General features: G+C 42.3%; 1 protein-coding gene across 2 annotated transcripts in view; it reads left to right on the forward strand.

Annotated features, from left to right (window-relative positions):
• The window catches only part of AMPH (amphiphysin), a 238,688-nt gene extending 216,221 nt beyond the window's left edge, over positions 1-22,467 (forward strand). For both annotated transcript variants that reach the window (XM_063113943.1, XM_063113944.1), the window contains 4 exons: positions 7,615-7,824; positions 9,375-9,623; positions 11,489-11,590; positions 22,360-22,467. In XM_063113943.1, coding sequence (XP_062970013.1) covers positions 7,615-7,824; positions 9,375-9,623; positions 11,489-11,590; positions 22,360-22,467 — 669 coding nt within the window. The remainder of the gene's footprint in view (positions 1-7,614; positions 7,825-9,374; positions 9,624-11,488; positions 11,591-22,359) is intronic.
• Positions 22,468-23,529: the final 1,062 nt, after the last annotated feature.

The raw sequence follows: 23,529 nt of genomic DNA on the forward strand, positions 1-23,529 counted from the left end.
TTTACTATGCAGATAAATCACTAATTCAGACTTTAAATACTGATACATATCATTATTGGATATTGTGCCATGACCTTGAAGTCCAAATTAACAAAAACTTTGTTAACTTTGATATCTCTGCAGAAGACCTTAATTTTTAAAGAAGGTCATAGAACGATTCTAACAGATGTTGTCGTGGCAACTTGGCTGCCAGCAGTTAAGCTGCACTGGGACCCTCTGCGGAGGGTTTATGACAGGCTGCAGGCAATAGTGGGAGAGGAGATTGAGAAAGGTGATTGAAATGAAAGTTGGAGGGGAAACCTCACTGAATTCCTTCATTAGAAAGGAAGTGCACAGATGTGTCATGTGAAGTTTGCAATACCAGGTGCCACCTTTGAAAGGAACACCATCGAGGGTCCAGTGTTCCATGAGAGCACTCGCCCCAACAGTCATGCTGAAGGAAATTTATGACCTGAAGTGTTTAAATATAGTCCATGCAAAGAGATGTAAAAGCCAGTGTCTTTGTATAAGGATGATGTTCTGTAGACTCCGGCTGCCTCCTGGGCTTTTCTTTAAAACATCCTGAAGAAAATCCTGTATATTCATAAAATGTCAGGATCTTCAGACAAGTCAAAATGCATTTATCTCCCTTGGTTACTTTTCCCTGTGAGTTGAAAGCCAGGCCCAAAGGAGCTTACTCCAGCTGCACACCTAATCAGAGGAAGATTGGGAACTAGAACTCAAGTCCAAGTTCCAGTAGTACTGCATCCTGGAAATGTTAGCCAAACCCAGGAGAATGTTCCATAAACCAAAGCATGACCGGCTCCATGAAGCCTAACAGCTGAGCCTGGCATAGAAAAACATGTGAGAGTTTCATCCACCCCACCCTAGACAGGAAGCATGTGGTGTCTAGACCCCTGTGAGTATGGACGGGGGACCTTTCCGACGCATCCAGCCCACTTGCTGCTTCTCTCACACTGGTACATCCTTGAACACATATTTGGGGGATTCAGAACACATGGTTGTATGTAAAGGCTTGATAAATCCCTCCCCAGTCCCTGTTCTGAAAAGGACATCTAAGTGGCCCCAGATGGTGAGTGTATTAGTCCATTTCTGTTGCATATAACAACACCTGAAACTGGGTGATGTATAAAGATATAGAATCGATTTCTTACAGTTTTGGAGGCTGGGAAGTCCAAAGTCCAGGGAACATATTTGGTGAGGGCCTTGTCGGTGAGTGGTGACTCTTCACAATGATGCAGATGTCACACGGAGAATGGCTTTAGCAAGAGAGAGCTAACCTCCTCATTTGCTCTCCTTTTAAATTCATCAGAACCACACCCAGTGCTCCATGAACGGACTAATCCATTCATGAGGGCACAGTCATCACAGTCTAATCACCTCTGTAAGTCCCGGCTTTCAATTACCATAACAGGATTTCTCACCCTCTTAACACTGTCACAGTGGGGATGAAATTTCTAATACATGAATCTTTGGCGAACACATTTAATCCATAGCATTGAATAAAATGGAACCAAGAAAATGTTTCCACGTCTACCGGAAACATCAGAGCTGGAGAGACTTCACCTAAACAAACAAGTACATTTTTTAAATAGCATAGGACCTATAGAGCAACACAAAAGAAGGAAAGGATTGAATACTAGACAGAACTAAAATTTTCTTCAGAGAACAAACATGAAAAAAAATTTACCTGAAGCACGAAGACAAAATTTGAAAACTGTCTTCCTCTTGTTAGTAAAACTCAGGGTGGCCTCAGCATGTGAAACAAATGGTGAAGGTGAAAAGAGACGGCAGCTGCAGTGGAGTGACAGGAGGGCCACTCGAGGGGCAGGCCACAACCTTCAGGGGAGGACACGGAATGATGGAGTTACCACGTGCGTAAGCGGCAGAGACCGAAGTGACAGCGGGAGAACTGAGGGAGTGACACAAAAACACCCTGGGGGCGGGCTCCCAACACACAGAGGAAAAGCAAATGCAAAGGTGGTAGATCTGGGGCCTAAGAGTGAAAATGCAACTCTGGATCACTACTGATCCTGCACGGAATGTCGGAGCAGCAGCAGCAGCTCGTGCAGTGGAAGAAGACGTGCCGAAGCGACGTTTTCCTCGTGGGAGGAATTCCTGCACGGAGACCACGAGAAATCACCAGCAAAAGGCAGAATTAATGGAAGACCAGCATCTAAATGTATTCTTAATTTTTTTTTTGTTTTTACTTTATCGTTACATGATGCAGTTTTCTTGCCCCTTTGCCAATTAAAATTTTTCAATTCGAAGTTAAGAAAAAGTTCTGCAAACATCTAGATTGGAAAGAAAAAAGCACTACTGAAGAAGCGGGACTGGGCTGGCCTCAGACCCACCCTTCTCAGTACTAAAGGTCAGAGGCTGTTAGAACAGCGCCCAGGTTTCAAACGCAAGAAAGCCTGTGGGAGTAAATTCACCCCAAGTCAGTAGCTGGTCATGGATGAGAGAGCAGCAGAAGAACATCATCAAATACATAAGGATTATAGAATCCCCACGAAATTCCTGGGAAACTTTTTATGAAGACACACTGTGACGGACTGGAGGTGAATCACATGCATGCAGACAGGTGGGAAGAGCCATGACGTGAATGCAGCTGCATGTCAGCTGAAGATCCTGGGTGTGGGCACCTTGGGGGTTCACCGCGTGATTCTTTCTGTTGGGATCTGTTTGAAATTTTTCCTAATGAAACGTTGGGCAGATACCCAAAAAACAGCCTCAGTGGAGACATCGTAAATAGAGAGCAGTGCTTAGTATTTAAGTAATTTATATGTGTTTTAGTTACTTGGTTTGGTTACAAACCAAAGATCTTTCTCACAGTATTATTTATCACATTTGCAAAGTGGAAGCCAGCTAGTGTCCAATGATGAGAGAACTGTTAAATTGTTAAATAGAAAAAGCAATAAAGTATTATATAGCAATAGGTATAATTTTTCTAAGACACATGATTCACATTCTGTAATGTAAATAAACAAAGCCCCTGTATGATTAGCAAATAAATATAAAAATACATATGTTAGAATGGTACTATAATTTATTTGTTTTATTAGTTTTAAATCCATGGTATTGATTTTCTTGATCAGAAAAATACCTATCCTCCGCTAAAATAGCCTACCCTGTAAACAAGTAGGGATTTTCCTACTGGGTAAGAGGAGAACCAAACTCTCTTCAGTTCTCATCCAGACCAGCTGCGTGATGAGCAAGCTGCTTTGCAGGCATTGAACAAGCTCATATCACCAAGAAAACTAACAATGACTCAATAAACTAACTAAATAGATGATGTAAACCGCAGAGAGTTGACGTTCTCCTGCAGCCTGTCACTGCTCTTACATGTTTGGGGTCTCAGTCCTTGTGAACCTCCTTTCATGGCACTGTCTCCTAGAGGGACTGGCTGGTTTCTGTCACCCAGTGGTGTCCCCACTTTGCAGGACTGCTGCGTAGGCTGTTGCTGCACTGCGTTCATGTCATTCCACACTCACACAATTTTCCTAATGCAGTTCCTGGTGTGTAAAGGACCCTGACACGAATGCCATAATCACACTGCTCCTGCCCAGGAGGTGGTTGAGGCAGAAGACAGGAAAGCAGGGAGGTGCACATGGTGTGGTAAAGGGAGACCATGGCTGGCCTTCTCCAGGAAGAGCTCAGGCTGGTCCTTGCGATTCCTGAGTGACGAATGCGCAGGTTAGGACAGTCAGGCGCAGGTTAGCACAGCCAGGTGCACGTGCCTTGACAACCTGCACACAGTAAACGATGTGTGCCCCAGGCCGGGGAAGACATTTCTAGTCTCTCTCTGCATTAGATGTTATCCACAGTAAATATGTTTGGCCAGCAGATACCACAGTTTTGGCAAAAGATAGGATAATGGTGTTTCTGTTAACATTTGGAGTGAAGACAAAAATTTGGTAACATTGAATATCAAAGGCTTGAATTATTTTCAGCACTTTCAGTCCTCTGGTTTTCCTGGATAACATTTTTTAAATAGCAAACAGCAGTCATTTGTCATCGTGGTTTTTCCTAGTGGGTGCAGGATCTACTGTAGCAAGCAGAGCATAGAAAATGTTTTTCTTTTCTAGATTTACAAACAGCTAACAAATTGGAATGAATAAAATAATTATAAAAAAAGGATAACGTTATCATTGAAAGTCTTTTTACTCTTTATTTCATTTAGAGCAAATGGGTTCCTATTTTCCATTGTATTTTTATGTTGTTTTATTATTGCAGCCAATGAATAAGTATTGGAAATATTTTGGTTAGAGCAGAAGATGTGGAACGGATTCCAGATGTAGGAGGGGAATTGGAACGCCACTGCCTGTCAGATAGCGTCAGAAACAGATTAACTTGAGGAAATACAGATCGTGGACCATCCTTGTCTGTTTATGTCATGTTTTTTAAGCTCTGTAAAATCAGTGTTGATTAAGCAGCAGCTAGAGAAGTGGGAATTCATTCCTAATGGAATCGGGAAAGAATGGAGGAGTGTTAATTTCTCTTCCCTTTTCCAAGTAGGTCATTCAAATTGTTTGGCTTTTCCTCTCGTCAGAGTGCCAGTTTCCTTAGCACCCCGCCTTTGCTGGCATGGTCAGTGTCCATATTGTGGTGATTTTTATTTGCCGTCATTCTTGTCAACGATTTTCTGCGTGTTCCATTTGTTTTTCTGTGACAGAGGTGAGGTGAATTGCTGTGGTGCTGAGCCTGGGGTATTTGCTCCCGCGACGTCCGGCAAGCGAAGTGCAGTCGGACAGGGCCTGTGGCCTCCCCCTGCTGGTGGCTGCTGTCACAGCAGCGGTGCTGTAAGGTCTAAGGTGTATCCAGGCAACACTGCCTGTTCAAATTATTGAGCAAAGGAAAGGTGACAACGTGTACATCTTGGGTTAGTAAAATCTGACATAACCAAATTGAAAGATACGCGGAGAGCTAGAGATAAATTATGGGGTGATGATTAGTTTTATGTTTGTATGGAACGAGTTAAAAATGTTACCTTTGACAACACCATCCATACATCACAGAAATGTATCCTTTCCAGAGATGTAATATCAATTCAGTTGACGGTAAAATCCAGATACTAAGAGTATGTGTTTGAGACATACATGTATAGAAGGACTTATGTATACTAGGGGAGTAGTCTATGAAATAATATAATGTCTGTATTTTGATCTATAGGATTATGTACGTGTCCATGTTTGGGTGGTGGTATATACTGCTCTGTTTGTCTATACTGTGTGCACGTACAGAGTCCATCTGGTTCAAGGCTGTTGGAACCAGTGGGATGTTCATACGTGTGATTTTCCAGACAGATGGAAAGCATAAATGACTTCAAGTTATGACCACACAATTTGCCCTCCACCTTTGAGCCCATAAGTCCATTGTATTCACATTGTCTTTATGTGTGGTTTCCAAGGGGGAGGAAACTTTGCTGTGTGCTTAATATCCTGGAGAAGTCTTGTTGATTTCTCCAAAGCAAATCTAGGAGTTCATTGTTTTCTTTGGCTTATGATGCCCTCCTAATTTATGTTCTGATTGTAACTCTCTTGACAACAGTAACAATAACATCCATAAAAAGGTCAGTGTTTACTTAAAACAAGGGCAGTGGATTGAATTATGTCCCCTCAAACTCATTGAAGCTTGAATTATATCCCCCAAGTTTAATGTATTAGAAACTTAGCCCCCACTGTGACTGTTAAGAGGGACGGAAATCCTATTATGGTGATTGAAAGGTGGAGCCTTGAAGAGGTGATTGGATTGTAGGACCATGCAGTAGTGAATGGACTAAAATGGTGTTCAGGGGCATAGTTCTGAGGGCTTTAAAAGAAGAGGAGAGTCTGTCTTCTCTCTCTCTGCTCTCTCTGCTTCCACAGTCTTGCAATGTGAGACCCCTGGGTCACTGTCACCACCACCAGATGGACTTTGGACTTCCCAGCCTCAGAAACTGCAAGCAATAAATGTCATTTCCCTTTATAAATCACCCAGTTTCAGGTATTTTGTTATAGCAACACAAAACGGACTAATACAACAAGGGATACGATTCTCTTAAATTTTTAAATAAACTTTTTATTATGAGGATTTTCAGTCATTCACCAAAATATAAATCGCCATGTACGTGTAACCCCACTTCAATAATTATCAACATTTATAATTCACTTTATGTAAGTGTCTCTTACAATTCATGTAAAAGGATTACTTTTCTGAACCCATATACTTAATGACAGGGTAGAAAAATAGAAATTAATGCTGGTGACACACTTTGCATGGAGAGCCAGATTCTGAAATTAGGAGACTCTGTGAGAGAGGGAAGTAATTTCTAAGAATATGAGTGATGCTTGGACATGTAATGAATAGTATAGTTGTTAACATTTTTCCCATCCCCAAATTATTACGTTGCAGGAAAATGCATTCTGTAACAGGTAATTTTCAGTTAACCTATTACCTTTAACTTTGAGACAGAAGAAAGATGTGAAAACGCCTTGTTGTGAGCAGGTGTGTGGCTCAGGTTCTCTGTCTCCATTTCCTTTGCCCACTGGGGGGCGCTCTCGTCGCCCTTTCAGTATTCTGACCTTGAGGGTGGACACCTGCCTCATCAGGGCTTTCCTAACTTAATAGGATGAACGGGGTGGAGCTGACTCGGTAAGGAAAAGGAATGGCTAATGCTGATCACATCGGACAGGGAGACCAAGTTTTGAAATATGCATCCTGTTTATATTATGTAAGATCAAGATAATATTCTTCTTCCTCAGTTTCTCTGATTTGAACCTCTCAGATCAGGTCTGCCAAGCTGACGGTGTTGGAGTCTTGTAAAAGAGCTGGACTCCAAACCAATTTGTTCAAAACTAAGACTTCTGATTGCAGTCTTGTTATTTCATTATTACAAGTTTTAAGTACTACTTAAAACTCTTCTTTTGACTGAGTTCCAATCTTAGAAACAAAATTCTCATTTTTTCTGTATTTTGCTCCTTCCAGTAAATGTCAAAATCTGATTTTGGCATTTTGCTAGCCAACACATAACTCTACAGATATTTGGAGTGTTATAATGCATACTTGACACCAAAAATTATTTTCTCTTCATTCTTAAGACTTCTCATTAAGAATGCTCCCTTAATTATTTTCCCCCTGTGAAAGTGATTTAGCTTCCCCATGAAGATTTGAAAATTTATACTGAAATGTAAGTTTTCTAAATTCTGACTTTGTGTGATAAGGATGTTTTTCTTATGTGGCTTTCTTCTATGACCCAGGAATTGGGTCCAAGCTCCTACCGTCTTGTGGCTCAGATGTCCCTGAAGACCTTGTTTGTTACAGACCATCCACACCTTAAAGGCCCTGTCTCAGAATAGCATTTGTCACTTGCATTCAAATTTCATTTGCTGCACCTGGCTGCACAGGAAGCTGAGGAATGTAGAATTGCTGGGTATTCAGGAAGAAGAGAAGTCAGAGTTTTGATGAACAGAGGGCAGACTCTGCTGTACCTGAATCCTGGGATTCAGTACGTCACAAAGCAAGCTCCAAAATCTGATGAGCCTCGGCAGAGGGGACAGAAGTGCATGGGCTGAGTTTGATGCTTAGCTGAGGCCTATGGAGATAGACATGACCTGTTTGGTTTCTGCCTTGTAGATCGTACCTGGAACTGATGCGGATGTAGCTGTTGGAGCCATGGTGTCTGTGGCCGAGGACGGCCCGGTGGAGGAAGCAGAGGCAGATGAGGCCGCGCTCCCTGCTGGGGGAGGAGGAAGCTTAGAGGAGGCCAGAACTGACGCTGAAACCAGCGAGGCTGCAGATGGTGACAGACCTCAACCAGAAGAGATGGAAGCAGCAGGGCCCCAGGTAAGTGTCCTAGTGAAGAGACCTGCTGGGGAGACAGCACTGGCTAGACTGCTCTGTCTGTTGGTTAGTGGTGATGACTCTTTGGATATGGAATAGATTTGTAGCTATTTCGTGACTCCCACTCCACCAAAAAAAAAAAAAAAAAGCTTCTCAGCAAGAGTGGTCCTGTCCCTCTCAATGTCAGCACTGCGAGGTTCCATGCAGGCCCCCGGTGCCTGAGGCCAACTGGACCTACGGCAAAGAAAGGGGAAAAGAAAACTATGGAACAAAGGGATGGAGGAAGGGATGAAGCACAGACGAGGAAAAGGATGAGAATGGAGGGGGTAAAAAGAAAGGCCGTTGTAAGATCAAGTGGGAAGATGCCCGTAAAGTGCTGAGCCCAGTGCCAGACACCTGGTGAGAAGTCAGTGTCAGTAGTGAAATGCCGTCACTGTCGCTGCTGGTTTGAGGTGGGGTTATTACTGGAGTGCCCGAGTGCACCACCAGGCTGCTTTTACAAAGAGCCTGTTGCTGCATTGCACAGACCGTCAAGCACGGAGTGAAGTTGCAACCGTCCCAGCTCTCCATGCTTGCAGCACCTTCAACAGCGACACACCCCAGGTTCTCTAGGGGGGCCTCGAACCAAAGCACCTGCACCCCGCTGTTTGTTTCTTTCATATTCTGGAAGGTAACATTAGGAGTGGCTTATTGGTGTGCTTTCTTTTTCTGATGATTTTACTCACAGTCAATTTCCAGAAACCTCTCTGAGGATACTTAAAGCTTGAAATGGAATTGTCCCTTTCACCCCGTCTAGTAAAATAGCAGATGACAGAGGCATTCGGAGTACTAACTCAGAGGAATATTGCATTTCTTGCCTTAGATTTCTTCGTCACAGTGCAGGAGTGTTTTTGTATTGTTGTTATGTTGTGGCAAGAGGGTATTGTTTTCTCTGAACTGAAGAATGGACGTGCTCGTGTCCACTGAGAGCCGTGGGAACGTAGAAGAGACCGGCGAGCGGTGCGTGTCTGCAGACGCCCTGTGCTGTGCAGCGCACCCTTGCTCCTCTTTGCACAGCACTTGAGAGAGAGGTCCTGATCTTTTGGTTCTGCCCCCGACAGTAGAGCCCTGGGTGGGACAGCGAGCACTGTAGTCCTCTAGCAGTGACTGTGGTGTGTGCTCTAGTGACAACCACGAGCCGGACCAGGTGGCTCTGTACCAGCCAGGAGGGGTGCGGGCCATTCGGGAGGCCGTGGGACTGTGGGGAAGATCCCGGGAGGTGTGCAGTGGGACCAGAAGGGACTGTGCCTCGTGCGTTCCCTTCCAGAGCCGATCCCTCCCTCAAGACTTGGCCTCCCCCACTGTCCCCTGTCCCTCTTCCCACTGCGCACCCAAACCTGCTCTTACCAAACTGCTTGACTGTTCAAGGATCCAGAAATGAGTCCCACTAAGGGTTTAGTCCCCAGGAGAGACAGAGGGAGGCCGTGCGACAAGAAGGCCCCAAGGTGCAAGGCAGGACATAGCCCAGGCAGGTCCTGGAGGACCACAAGTCGGTGCCACCCCTTTCCCTCCAGGACAAGGTCATCCCCTGTGTCGTCATAGAGCCTGCCTCCAACAACGAAGGGGAGGGAGAGCACGAGACCAGCACAGGTGCAGAGCCCCAGGAGGCCACCGAGGACGCGGCTGCCCCAGGACCCAGCGAGTCTCCGGCGCCGGCCTCGGAGCAGAAGCCGCCGGAGGAGCCTCAGCCCGCGGGGGCCACCGAGCCACCTGTGCCCACAGGGGAGGCCACGCAGCCTGTGCCCCCCGGCTTCCTCTACAAGGTGCTTTCGTGCTTTTAATCCCGTGGCCTGTGTCCTTTCTTTGCTTTGGGTCCCTTTGGCTCATACCTTTGGTTTTCCAATGATTACTTCTCCTTCGTGTATGTATTCTTCGCCTGAACTGCTTTCCCTTCTCCTCAAGATCACCTTGGAAAATGGCAGGATTTCCCTGCTGCTGGACCAGCAGGAACTGCAGCAACACCTTGCCATAGTTTCACAGAGAATAATTAAGGGAAGTTTCTCCCAGGACAAGTGGTTTGCACCGGCTGGTGAATGGGACATGGCTCTGGGCCCTGGGCCCTGGAGCCTGCTCAGCCTGGCTCAGACCTGACCTTCAGGTCATGGTCACCAGCTCTTCTGGGACTGGGCTTGCTCCTCTCAGGGTTGGAAATGTGATCACTCAAGCGGTGCTGGCACCTCCTACAGGGCATGACACCGAGCAGGCAGCCAGTATGACAACATATGACAAAAATAAATGAATTAAATAGATTAATGGGTTTCTATGAAAAGGAAGAGAAAAAGAAAATAAATGGGAAGGGTTTTTTTTTTTTTTTTTTAAGCTCTGAGAGGCTACTTGGAGCCTTCACAAACTAAAGGGTGCTGACCAAAAAACCGAGTAAATTCCTAAAAGCACTGGTATAAGCCAAGTGTTAAAGGCAGGTAATGCACCCAAATAGAATCTGATGAGGAATTTTAAGTCCTACAATTTGATTTTACATTTCAAAATTCAGCTGTTTTTCTTTTTAAAAGTGTTAAGTTTGAGTGTGTTCATGGGGGCAGGCTTGGATAGCAGCAGCCATTCTCTCTGTCCATCACAAAGTAACTGCTACTTTGCTGCCTCACATGGGGACAGGGTGGCTATGATGGCTTTATGAATTAATTAATGTGGAGGGAAAAATGAAGCCTGTGCATTGGGACTGTGTCCTGGGTGGTGTTTTAGTTGGAGTGCAAGCAGTCAGGGACGCCACGTGCCAGGCAGGGCCAGGGCTTGCCGGGCCCCCTGGCTCCTCCCTAACTGTCCTGGGACCCAAGGCTCGTGGCTCAATCCCTCTCTCCGGGCATCAGTTTTCTCATCAGAGGAATTAATTTTGAGATAACATAGTCCTTTCCAGCTCTGTGCAGAATACACATCTTAAAAGCAGACTGTTTCATCTCAGGGGTGGAGTTGAAGACAAGGACATGGAGAAGTGAAACTGGCCATGACTGTGTAGTAATTGAAGCTGGGGGACGGGTGCATGGGGCTCATTATGTTATTTCTGCTTTTGTTTTTTTAATTTTCTATAATACAAGTTTAAAGAAGTCTTTCTCTAAAAAGGGAAAGAAAAGGACTAGGTTGCCATGGTATAAAGGGTAGGACAGGAGAGGGAGGAAGTTTATTTACAAAGACATTGATGACAGAGTGTATTTAAGTAGTAATTCGTGTATAACATGCAAGTGATGGTTTTCCCAATTGTTGATTATTTGACAGAAGCTGGGGTAGAGAAACTTTCAGCTACGCATTTTTAGTTCATTTTTAGTTCAATAGCAGCAGTGATAATAAAATACAAATTTCTTTTAATAATGGGATGAATTAAATTGTAATTAATGCAGTACCGTTAGCTATTGCAGAGGGCATGCATTACTAAATATACATGCAGGTGGCCTCATAACAGCCAAAAGAATCAAGTATAAAGTAAACAGAGAATAGGATTTCCTTTCTCTTTTTAGAGGCCTCTTCTTCTTTGGGGTGTGATATGTATCTTCATCTTTTTATTGAGCTTGGAGAACGTTTCTGAGAGTGCCTGCTGATAATCTGGCTGATAATCCATGATTTTATGTTTCCTTCTTTTCTTTCTAAAGTTAATCAAATCTTTTAAAATCTTTTGCAGGTGGAAACACTGCATGATTTTGAGGCAGCAAATTCTGATGAACTTACCTTACAGAGAGGTGACGTGGTGCTGGTGGTCCCCTCGGATTCCGAAGCTGACCAGGTAAAGGACGAGACAGGAGGATGCTTCAGCCTTGTTTGGCTTTTCCTGAGGGTCACTTGGATGCACTGATGTCCTGAAGATATTTCCATTTTCTGAGTTGCAGCAATCCCTACATCATTAATTTGATTTTTAGGACACCCGTGGGGGATGTAACCTCTTATCATGTAACTTCTTTGTAGGGGTGTTATCTTTGTAACACCAGACTTCAGGAAATGCAGACACTATGCATGTGAAAAAGTCCTCTCCAAAAGCAGTTGCCTCTGGGGATGTGAAGGTTGATTGAGAAAGAACCTGGGAGACCTTTCTGGGGTGATGGAAATGCTTTATATCTTTATAGGTTACACATGTGTATGCGTTTGTCAAAACTCATTGAACTGTACACATAACACAGACCCCTTGAGCCCGTTCACAAACCCTTCACACGCAGGTCTATGAGGTAGGTAACCAGCAAAAAGGTCCTTGGAGCGTTGGTTAAAGAAGGAGTAGTCTTTATTCGGCACACACACATCTAAGAGTTAAACAGTCCAAAGGAGAAATTCAGAAACTCAACTGCGACTGGCAAAGTCCAAAGTAAAACTGAGCAGCTGCCAGCAGAGTAAACATGTTCTATTTTTAGACACGAGCTCTGCTGACCAGCTTCTGCATCACAAACTCAAGAACACACAATAGCAACAAAACTAAAAAGATACATTGGTGCACATGCACACTAACTCCACCCACACAACTTTTTTACAAGAAATGTGCCGCTCAGCCCCCAACCAGACCTGAGCTGAGGGAACCTGACTAAATTATCTTATTTTCCCCGCAATCCACCCCTTCAAGGTCCCTCGCCATACAATCTACATGTTAAAAATCTTCTACAATGTTCCTTTAGTGAGGATAAATTTTATTTATATAACCTATTTATTTATACAACCTTTTATTTATACAGTCTATTTTCTGTTTGATATGGTTTAAGGCTTGTCCTTAAGGCTTGTCCTATAGTTCTGTCCTTTAGTCACACACGTCCGGTTAGTAGTCATCATTGGTATGATTTTCCATGGGAATCTTGTAGTCATACTGATGTGAAGTTCAGTGCATATTCAGTAGATGATCACGCCAACATACGTATGTACCCGGTCAACTCTGGTGTAGTGCCTGCAGCCAGAACACTATGGGTGAAAAGACAGAAGGTTTATTGGTACCAATAGGGGAAGTTCTCACCCCTCTGGTAAGATACATGCCAGTTTGCCATCCTGAGAAAGGATGGTTGCAGGAATAGGTATCTTACCAGGTTTATGATACCATACTTTATCTGCTAACACTGTGGGGTCTATAGGTCCTACATGTAGCAGTATAGGGGAACTCATAATTGGCCATACAAACAGAAGACCAGTAACTCTCTGACTTTGGCAGTGGTCCCACACGATCCACCGCCCGCTGTGTCAGGGGCACTCTCTCATGAGTTATCTGCCCATCAGGGGCACCCATCTGCTCATCAGGAGCACATCTGCCCATCAGGGGCATTTTTTCTCGGGTTTATGCGGCACCCAGTGAGCAATTGACCACCCAGTCTTGCAGCCAGGTGCATTGCTGCATTCTCCAATGTAGCCACCTAGCTACATCCACTGCTGGAGCTCTCTCCAGCCACCTACCTTAGCCAGCACATCAGCTTCATCATTGCCAATTCAACATGAGGACTCCAGCCCTCGCCTGCCCTCCCAAATGAGCACCTTGGCCTGCTCCTTAATTGAAATGGAACAGTTCATCTGCCTCCTTAGGAACAACCAAAAAATCTTTAAAACCCACTGAACATACCTGGCTACTTGTTTCCAGACCTTTAGTGAAATGCTGTTCAGGGTGCAATTGCTTCCACAAGGCAAACAGAACTGCATTTGGCTGCTGGTCAGTTTTCTTGCTATCAACCCCTGCTACAAGCAAGTCAAGCCACATCTGCTTATGGCTAGTCTTGCTTGGTCCCTTTGGGATAAAATCCCGAGTATTTCTCCGGGGTTTGGTCTTAACTACCTTCCAGACCCCTTTTGCTTGTCACCTATCCTCTACTTCACCCAAGCTGGCTATCATGGTCGTTGCCTCATGTATAGGATGACCAATGTATGGGGCCAGTATGGCCATCAGTGACCCAGAGGACATTGACGGGGCATTTCGCAGCACTATGTCTCTCATGCTGCCTGTAAAGTTTTCATCATCTGGGGCATGAGTGTTCACATTAAACATGGACTGCTGCATCCCCTGCTTTCAAATTATTTGAACTAACTCAACATATTTTTGCCATTTCCTAACAATCTTGGGCAGTTCTCCAGCATTTGCACACGTGGCTCAGGCAGCTGCACTCACCCAGTCCATTAAGGAGTGATTACCTGGCCCTTGTGCATGTCTGTGGCTATTCTGTAGCCGCTGCCTCAGGGACGGGTGCATGGTGATGGAGGCCAATTTCTCCATCTCCTCACCAGAGTATATCACGCTGTCCACCCCTACGTCCCATAACTACAACAGCCAAGCAGCCAGGGGCTCCCCCTGTTTCTGCCAAAACTGTCTCCCCAAGTCAACTAATTCAGCCTGGGTATATGGGACATAGGTGGTAAATTGAGTCACCTGTGGATTGCCCACTGGTTGCCTGCCTGGTCCCATGGGCTGCTTGCGCTTCATTTTTTGATGCACAACAGGTCGTACCTAGGGACGCACAGTTTCCCCCAACTCACCACTGGGTTCGTCATCTTCCCTGGTGTGAGAAGCTGGAGTGGCCAGTCACTGCATGTCATTCTCCAGGACATTCATCCATGCTTCCAACAACCCTGCTTTCTTCTTCAGATCTTGATCAGTTTGCAGCAGAGTGAGCAGCAGCCAGGCTCTCCTCAGCAGAAAAGTGGCCACTGGGCAGCACACAGTCAAGGACAGCCACATTTCCTCCCCCTCCCAAGGGGTTTTCCACTGTAGTGCCTCGTCTGTGCTGACTTGCAGTGCAGTGAGCAGCAACCCCAACCCGGTCAACAGGAAAGTGGCCTTGGGGCACAACACGTTCAAAAGTAGCCACGTTTCCTTTCTCCAAGGGCTTCTTGGCTCCTATACCTGCTCAGAATCCTGCCAACTATGCCAATTGTAGAGCTAGGGCTGGGTCTGGAGCTCACAGACCCCTCAAGCCTGTTCACAAACTCTTCACATGCAGGTCTATGAGCTAGGTAACTGGCAAAAAGGCCCTTGGAGCCTTGGTTGAAGAAGGAATAGTCTTTATGCAGCACACACATGTCTAAGAGTTAAACAGTCCAAAGGAGAAATTCAGAAACTCAACTGCTACCGGCAAAGTACAAAGAAAACCTGAGCAGCTGCCAGCAGAATAAACATGCTCTATTTTTAGATGTGAGCTCTGCCAGCCAGCTTCTGCTTCACAAACTCAAGAACACACAATAGCAGCAAAACTAAAAAGATACATTGGTGCACATGTGCACTAACTCCACCCACACAACTTTTTTACAAGAAATGTGCTGCTTGGCCCCCATGAGCCAAGGGAGCCTGACTAAATTATCCTGTTTTCCCCACACACAGACTGATTGACTGGATTAAAAAGCTAGAATATGCTTTCTTCAAGAGACCCACCTCACCTGTAGAGACACATATAGACTAAAAGTGAAGGGATGGAAAAAGATATACCATACAAATGGAAACCAAAAACGAGCAGGAGTAGCTATTCTTATATCAGACAAAATAGACTTTAAACCAAAAAACATAAAGAAGGCCACTATACAATGATAAAGGGATCTATCCAACTAGAAGACATAATAATCATAAACATGTATGCACCCAATACTGGAACATCCAGATATATAAAGCAAACACTCTTAGACCTAAAGAAATGAATAGGACCTAATACTTTAGTATTGAATGATCTGAACACCTCTCTCAGTATGGGACAGGTCTTCCAGACAACAAGTCAATAAAGAGACACAGGATTTAGTCTACACCCTCGACCAACTGGACTTGGCAGATATCTACAGAACATTTCACCCAATGGCTAAAGAATACACTTTCTTCTCATCAGCTCATGGTACATTCTCCAGGCTAGACCACGTATTAGGTCACAAATCTAGTCTCAGCAAATTAAAAAAAAATTGAAATCATTCCAAGTATCTTTTCAGACCACAATGGACTAAAACTGGAGATAAACAATAAGCAAATCGCTGGAAGCTATACAAATACATGGAAACTAAATAATAATATAATGACCTATGGGTCCAAGAAGAAATTAAACAGGAAATCAAAAAATTTCTAGAAACTAATGAAAATAAAGATACATCATACCAAAACCTGTGGGATACTGCAAAAGCAGTACTTAGAGGCAAATTATTGCAATAAATGCTTATATCGAAAGAATGGAAAAATTTCAAATAAACAACCTAACACTACACCTCAAAGAGCTTGAAAAACAACAATAATCCAAACCTAAAGGTAGTAGATGGAAAGAAAGAAATAAGATCAGAGCAGAACTAAATGAAATAGAGACCCCAAAAACAATAGAAAAGATCAACAAAAAAAGTTGGTTTTTTGAGAAGATAAATAAAATAGACAAACCGTAAGCTAGACTAACAAAAAGAAGCAAGAAGACCCAAATGACAAAAATCAGAAATGAAAAGGGAGACATTACAACTGATACCACAGAAATACAAAGAATCATTAGAGACTATTATAAACAACTGTATGACAACAAATATGAAAATCCAGAAGATATGGATAAGGTTCTAGACACATATAAACTACCAAGACTGAACCAAGAAGAGATAGAGAAAACCTGAACAGACCAATAGCAAGCAAGGAGATTGAAGTGGTAATCAGCAATCTTTCAACAAAATAAAGTCCGAGTCCAGATGGTTTTACAGCTGAATTCTGTCAAACTTTTAAAGAGGAGTTAATACCAAATCTCCTCAAACTATTCTAAACAATTGAAACAGACGCTGCTCTCCCAAACTCATTATATGAGGCCAACATAGCTCTGATGCCAAAACCAGATAAAGACACAACAAGAAAAGAAAATTATAGGCCAATATCTTTGATGAACCTAGATGCTAAAATGCTTAACAAAATATTAGCAATCAGAATACAGCAACATATTTTAAAAATTAGACACTATGCTCAAGTGGGATTCATCCCAGAAATGCAAGGATGGTTTAACATATGAAAGTCAATAAATGTGATACATCGCATCAACAAACTCAAGGACAAAGACCATATGATCATCTCAATAGATGATGTAAAAGCCATTTATGACAAGCCCACCACCAGTATCATTCTGAATGGGGAAAAGTTGAAGGCCTTTCCCATAAGGACAGGAACAAGACAAGGATGCCCACTCTAAGTCAAACTTTCTCTATTTGTAGATGACATGATACTATATAGAGAAAAATCTAAAGACTCTATCAAAAAACTAGAGCTGGTTAATAACTTCAGTAATGTTGCAGGATACAAAATAAATACCCCCAAATCAGTAGCATTTACATATTCAAATAATGAGTTAATGGGAAGAGAAATCAAGAAAGTAAGTCCATTCACAATTGTCATGAAAAAAAATAAGATATCTAGGGAACAGTTTAACCAAGGAGGTAAAAGACCTCTACAATGAGAACTACAAAACACTTTTGAAAGAAATTAACGAAGACAGAAAAAGATGAAAAGATACTCTGTGCTTTCAGATTGGAAGAATTAACATTGTGAAAATGTCTGTACTACCCAAAGCGATCTACAGATTCAGTGCAATCCCCATCAAAATACCAATGACATTCTTCACAGAAATGGGAAAAACAATCTTAATTTTCATAAGGAAAAACAAAAGACCCCGAGTAGCCAAAGCGATCCTGAGCAGAACAAATAAAGCCGGAGGCATAACACTACCTGACTTCAAATTATACTACAAAACTATTGTAATCCAAACACCATGGTACTGGTATAAAAATAGATATTTAGACCAGTGGAGTAGAATTGAGAACCCAGAAATCACTCCTCAGGCTTATAGCCATCTGATATTAGACAAAGGCAACAAAAATCTACATTGGGGAAAAGATTGCCTCTTCAGCAAGTGGTGCTGGGAAAACTGGATATCTATATGCAGAAGAATGAAACTAGATATGCATCTCTCACCATACACTAAAATCAACTCAAAATGGATTAAAGACTTAAGTATAAGACCTGAAACTGTAAAATTACCAAGGGAAAATATAGGTGAAACACTTCAGCAGTTAGGTCTGGACACAGGCTTTATGAACATGAGCCTGAAAGCACAAGCAGCAAAAGAAAAAATAAACAAATGGGACTATATCAAACTAAAAAGTTTCTGCACAGCAAAGGAAATAATCAACAGAGTGATAAGACAACCTACAGAGTGGGAGAAAATTTTTGCTAACTATGCATCCAACAAGGGACTAATATCCAGAATATACACAGAACTCAAGCAATTATACAGTAAAAAAACAAATGACCCAATTAAAAAATGGGCAAAGGAGCTGAATAGACATTTTTCAAAGGAAGACATACAAATGGCCAATAGATACATGAAAAAATGCTCAACATCACTAGTCATCAGGGAAATGCAAATTAAAACCACATTGAGATACCACCTCACTCCAGTTAGACTGGCTATAATCAAAAAGACGGTGAATAACAAATGCTGGTGAGGGTGTGGAGAGAAGGGAATGCTCCTGCACTGTTGGTGGGACTGTAAATTAGTACAACCACTATGGAAAACAGTATGGAGGTTTCAGACAACTACAGATAGATCTTCCATATGATCCAGCAATCTGTCTTCTTGGTATATACCCAGAGGAATGGAAATTGTCATGTTGAAGGGATAACTGCACACCCGTGTTCATCACAGCTCTGTTTACAATAACCAAGATATGGAACCAACCTAAATATCCATCGATGGATGACTGGATAAGGAAACTGTGGTATATGTACACCATGGAATACTACTCTACCATAAAATATAATGAAATTCTCCCAGTTGTAACAACATGGATGAGCTTGGAGAAACTTATATTGAGTGAAATAAGCAAAGCAGAGAGAGATAAATACCACATGTGCTCACTCATATGTGGGAGCTAAGAATGGAAGGAAGGAAAGACCACAGTACTGCCATGGTCTTACAGTGGGAGGGAACATTCCTAGTGCTACAAAGGGAGGGGTGGTTAGGGGGAGCGGGAGGGAGGTTGGGTGATAATTGGGCAGGGACACAGGATACAAACGTAATTTCTGGTAATGGGTATTCCCCCAGTATGAATCTGGCCCTCATATCATGGGCACAAGGGATGGCAATTAGCTTTGTATTTCATGAATATTCTATAAAATAAAAAGTAAAATAAAAAAATAAAAATATTTCAAACTGATCATTGATGCTAAGTTTTAAGCCTAAGAAGATAAAAAAAGAGGTTATATTAGTGTATAGAAGGAAAGAAATAACAAAAATAAATTCACAAATGAATGTAATATAAAGACACACAATAGAGAAAATTAATAAAGCCAAAAATTGGTTCTTTGAAATGATGAATAAGATTATTAAAACCTTAAAAGACTCTTGAAGAAGAAAAGTGACAAAGCATCAGTTGCCCGTATGAGGCAGTGTCGACATTTCTCCACACCTCAAAGGCATTAAAAATCTCATTGTACAGACATATATTTTTGCATTAAGCACAAGTTATCTTTTAGTGAAATAAGGGGGACAAAAGCTAATTTTTTGTATTTACCAACAGGCTTAACCATTTCCAGTGTTCTTCATTCCTTCCTGTAAATCTGAGTTTCCGTCTGGCCCCATTTCCTTGAAAACTTCCCTCAGCAATTCCTGCAGTACTGATCTGCTGGCAACAAATCCTCTCAGCGTTGATCCGAAAGTGTCTTTGTTCATCTTCATTTTAAAAGATACTTCCGCTACAGAAAGAATTCTAAGTTAACTTTTTTCTCTTTCACCTCTTTAAAGCTGTTGTTCTGCTGTTTTCTGGTCTCTACTGTTCATAACTAGAAATCAGCTGTTGTTTTTTAAATTTTGTTTCTCCATATACTGTGTGGCTTTCCCTGACTACTTTTAAGAATTTCTTTGTATCTTTGGTTTTCATCAGGTTGACTAAAACACCTAAGTGTGTTGGGGTTTCCTTTTTTGTGGTTATCATACTTGGGGTTGGCTGAGCTCCTTAGACTTGTAACCTGATGTTTTCCACTATATTTGGAAAACTTTTAGCTTTTATTTCTTCAATTGTTTTCCGCCTCATTCTTTCTTCTCTTTTTCTGGGTTTCCAATTGTATGTATGTTGGACTTCTTGTTGTCTAGGACTCTGTTCTTTTTTTGTTCAATATTTATCTCTGGTAGTCAGTTTGGATAATTTCTATGGGTCTGTCTTCAAGTACGGTGACCCTTTTTTCTGTCACTTTGAATTTGTTGTTAGGCTTAACCAGTGACTTTTTCATCTTGGTTATTATATTTATGCAGTTCTATAATTTCCGTGTTGTTCTTTAATGTAGTTTCCATTTCTTTATGTCCCTTTGAGAATTTCAGTAGAAATCCTGAGGGGCATATCAGGGCCCCTGTCTTGGTGAGATTCCCACTCTAAACCCCGTCCCATCACCATTGGCAGTGCTTTTTCTAGCCTTCCAGTTGTTTCTTTCCCCAGGGATCTTGGAGTGCCCCTTTTGCATGCCCAGCTTGGAGGTCAGGCCAGGATTTCAGGGAAGTTTCTCTGCATATTTTGGGACCCCCTGTGGCTCCCTCTTTTTCAAGATATCCCGCTTAAATGTACAGCTGCTCTGACAGCCTTAAACTCTATCCCCTGAGTGCCCTGCATCACATGGCCTGAGAATAATGCTCAGGGAAAAGCTGTATGAAGATAGTTCTCACCAAGTTCAGTTTTCTGCTTTCAAGGGTTAAATGTTCCCCAATGTCTGCCTGCTTGTAGTTGCTCTTTGTGCCTTCAAGTAGTTGTTATATATGTATATACAGCCCCATCATACCTACTCCATGATATATAAGCATATTTTATATTATATGTTTTATAACAAATAGTTGCTTGTATATATAAACAGTTGCATATATGTATACATATGTATCTGCAGACATCTAGAGACATGTAGTTGTTTTAGTGATTATAATTGTGTGCAGAAGCATTTGTTTAATACAAGTTTTTCTGCCATTACTAAAACTGGAGATCCTTGTCTACCATATATTTTATGCAGTTTAATTTAATTGCCCATATATTTTCCTCAGCATAAGGTATAGACTAATATTTTTCACTTTATGGGATTAGTTGTATTTCAGAATATATGTGTTGGAATATATCTTGGTTATGGGTTTGTGGCTGTCCTTTACCTTTTTCTTTATTGAAACAGTTTTAAAATCCTTGACTGTACTTGGCTCCATTAAATTTTTTACTCAGTGTAAATAAAACCAAATATAGACACTTGTGGGGAGAAGAATGACATTTTATATGCTTAGTAGAGGTTTAAAAAATATTTAATAACCATCTTTTACTTTAAGTATATCTTTGTCCCTTCACATAAATAACGTCCTAATTTCTAAAAGGGCACTTTTCTTCATTAGCCGAGGATATTATCAGTTATTTTATTGAGTCATTTTTTTCCAAGTGATTTTTTTTTTCTGCCTCCAAAAATTGTCCTGTCTTGTCTATATGGCAGCATCAATTTATGATCTCAGATGATACCAAAAGGGAATATATTCAGCTTCTTTATTTAATTTTGGGGAGCTTGTTTTATCTGATGTACTGGAACTATGTTGGGGATTGGCTCAAATTAAATGTGTCCACCCTTCATCTTAAGAGGACTGTCTTTCCTGTGCTGGTTACATAATGAAGGCAGTCATCTCCCACTAGTTTCCCTTCATACAGTCTGTATGTCTCCAGTTGTTCCTTAATTCGACTTTTTCCAGCCAGTCTCTGCTTCTCTTCAGGAGGCCAACGGCAGGCAGCAGCTCTGTCCTGCTTTAAGTGTCATCTCCCATTCTGTGTGGCCATGCATGGGTGCGTTCTTTAAGCTTTCTGTGGCTAAATCTCTTCATTTTTATGATGGCACTGCTATAGGACAGACAAATGTTTATGAGGAATAATTTATAAAGAATATATGAATGTCTCCAACAAGAATACCATGACATCAAGCTGCTCTGTAGTTTATATAAACTTGAAAATATAGGTATTATGACAATGACAACAGCAGTAATATCAGGCAACACATGTCCAGCTTTTAGTATTTGATAAGTCCTACATAGGGTGGTTTATCTGGGTTATCTGATAGAGTTGGGGGACAGAATTCTTTCTTATAACCAAGTGGCACTGGATGAAATACAAGACCTTCCATGGCCTTGTCAGCATTATATCCTAACCCAAGGGTCCCAAAGCCACTGATCCCCAGGATAGGTACTGTCCTTGTGCATGTAATGCTTTCAATGGTGTTCGTCTGTTTGCACTGGCTATAATGCTAATCCTTTCTCCTTCCTGCAGAAATCATATCATAATCCAGTTAATGTCAATTAACTGTGCTTTCTTCAAAATCATAATATTAATCTTTAACTATACATTACACATTAAATGAGTAATTTCAAGTGTTTGTTCTTCAGTTGTTTTCTTAATTCACAATTTATTTAGGATCGCAGCACACCAATTTACATGTAACATGACAGTCTCCTGCAGAACCACAGCACAAATGTAACAAATTATTTTATTCATTGTCACAGTGTGGAATTTTCCAGTAGTTTGCTGGGCCCTGAAAGTCCTGTTGTTGTCTTGCAGGACGCAGGCTGGCTGGTGGGAGTGAAGGAATCAGACTGGCTCCAGTACAGAGACCTTGCCACCTACAAGGGCCTCTTTCCAGAGAACTTCACCCGACGCTTGGATTAGAGCAACGAGTGTTGCAGAAAGAGCTCGGTTACTGGGCTTTTAAACCTTTGTGAAAACCTGAAGAGTTCACTTTTGCTGTTATGCTCTTCATGATTTACAGACGGATGCCAGGCAAAGCTGCGGAAGACCTACCAATAGAGCATGAGTGCAAAAAATGTGAGGAGAAAAAGTAAATTAAGGGACAATTCCTCTCTCATTCCCATGTTGTTGATAACAGGTTTGTGCTTTGTCTGAGCTGTGGAGACTCTTGTACTCGTACTTGATCCTGTCCCTCCAACTCTAAAGTAGCTTTCTCCAACCCAGATCTTAATTTCCCTGCACCCAGCTGAGAGGCTGCCCTGCAGCAGATGTGGTGATAGTACCAATTATCTCATTCCCCTGCCCAGGCGGGAGCCTGTGCTCTCTCTCTCCCTTTCAAGTTTACTGTGTTTGAAACTAGACTGCTGCAAAAGTTTTCAGTGTTTTTCTCCAACACACTTATATACATATGGACACACAGCCAGTTCATATGAGCTAGTTCCTATGACTGCTGGGTCTGTGTGTATGTGGAAGGCTGCATACACACGGCTGCTCTCTTTCCATCATTGCTTTTCGCCACGTGAGTGTCACTGATACATGCATTGCTCTTCTTCTGTCTGGAAATACAGCTGCAGTTTTGCTTCTGCGCAAAACCAGCTATCCCATTGCCAAAACACTCAACGGTATCTGTGTGTGTCATGTGCAGTTTTCAGGGTGATGAATAGCATGTCCAAGCTGCTACTCTTTCTGAGAAAGCAGGGCTGGCGATCTAGCTGTCCAGCTGCTGTGGCTGGAGGTCGGCTAGTGGGATCAGCAGCTAAGTTGTCTTCACTTCTGCCTTTATGAGATGGGCTAGAAGATGGGGTATATTAATCCACCCCCAGAAAAACACTATAAAACAGCTCCTATATATTTCCACCTCTTTATATTTATGCAACTCGTCTTCACAGATCATCCTAAAATAAGATGCCTGATGTATGCTGTATCCACAAATCACCTGTAACAATTATGTTTTCAGTGCTGTGTCATTCCAAATAAACCTCT

The sequence above is a fragment of the Cynocephalus volans genome, chromosome 11 (assembly GCF_027409185.1).
Source record: "Cynocephalus volans isolate mCynVol1 chromosome 11, mCynVol1.pri, whole genome shotgun sequence".
Taxonomy (NCBI): domain Eukaryota; kingdom Metazoa; phylum Chordata; class Mammalia; order Dermoptera; family Cynocephalidae; genus Cynocephalus; species Cynocephalus volans.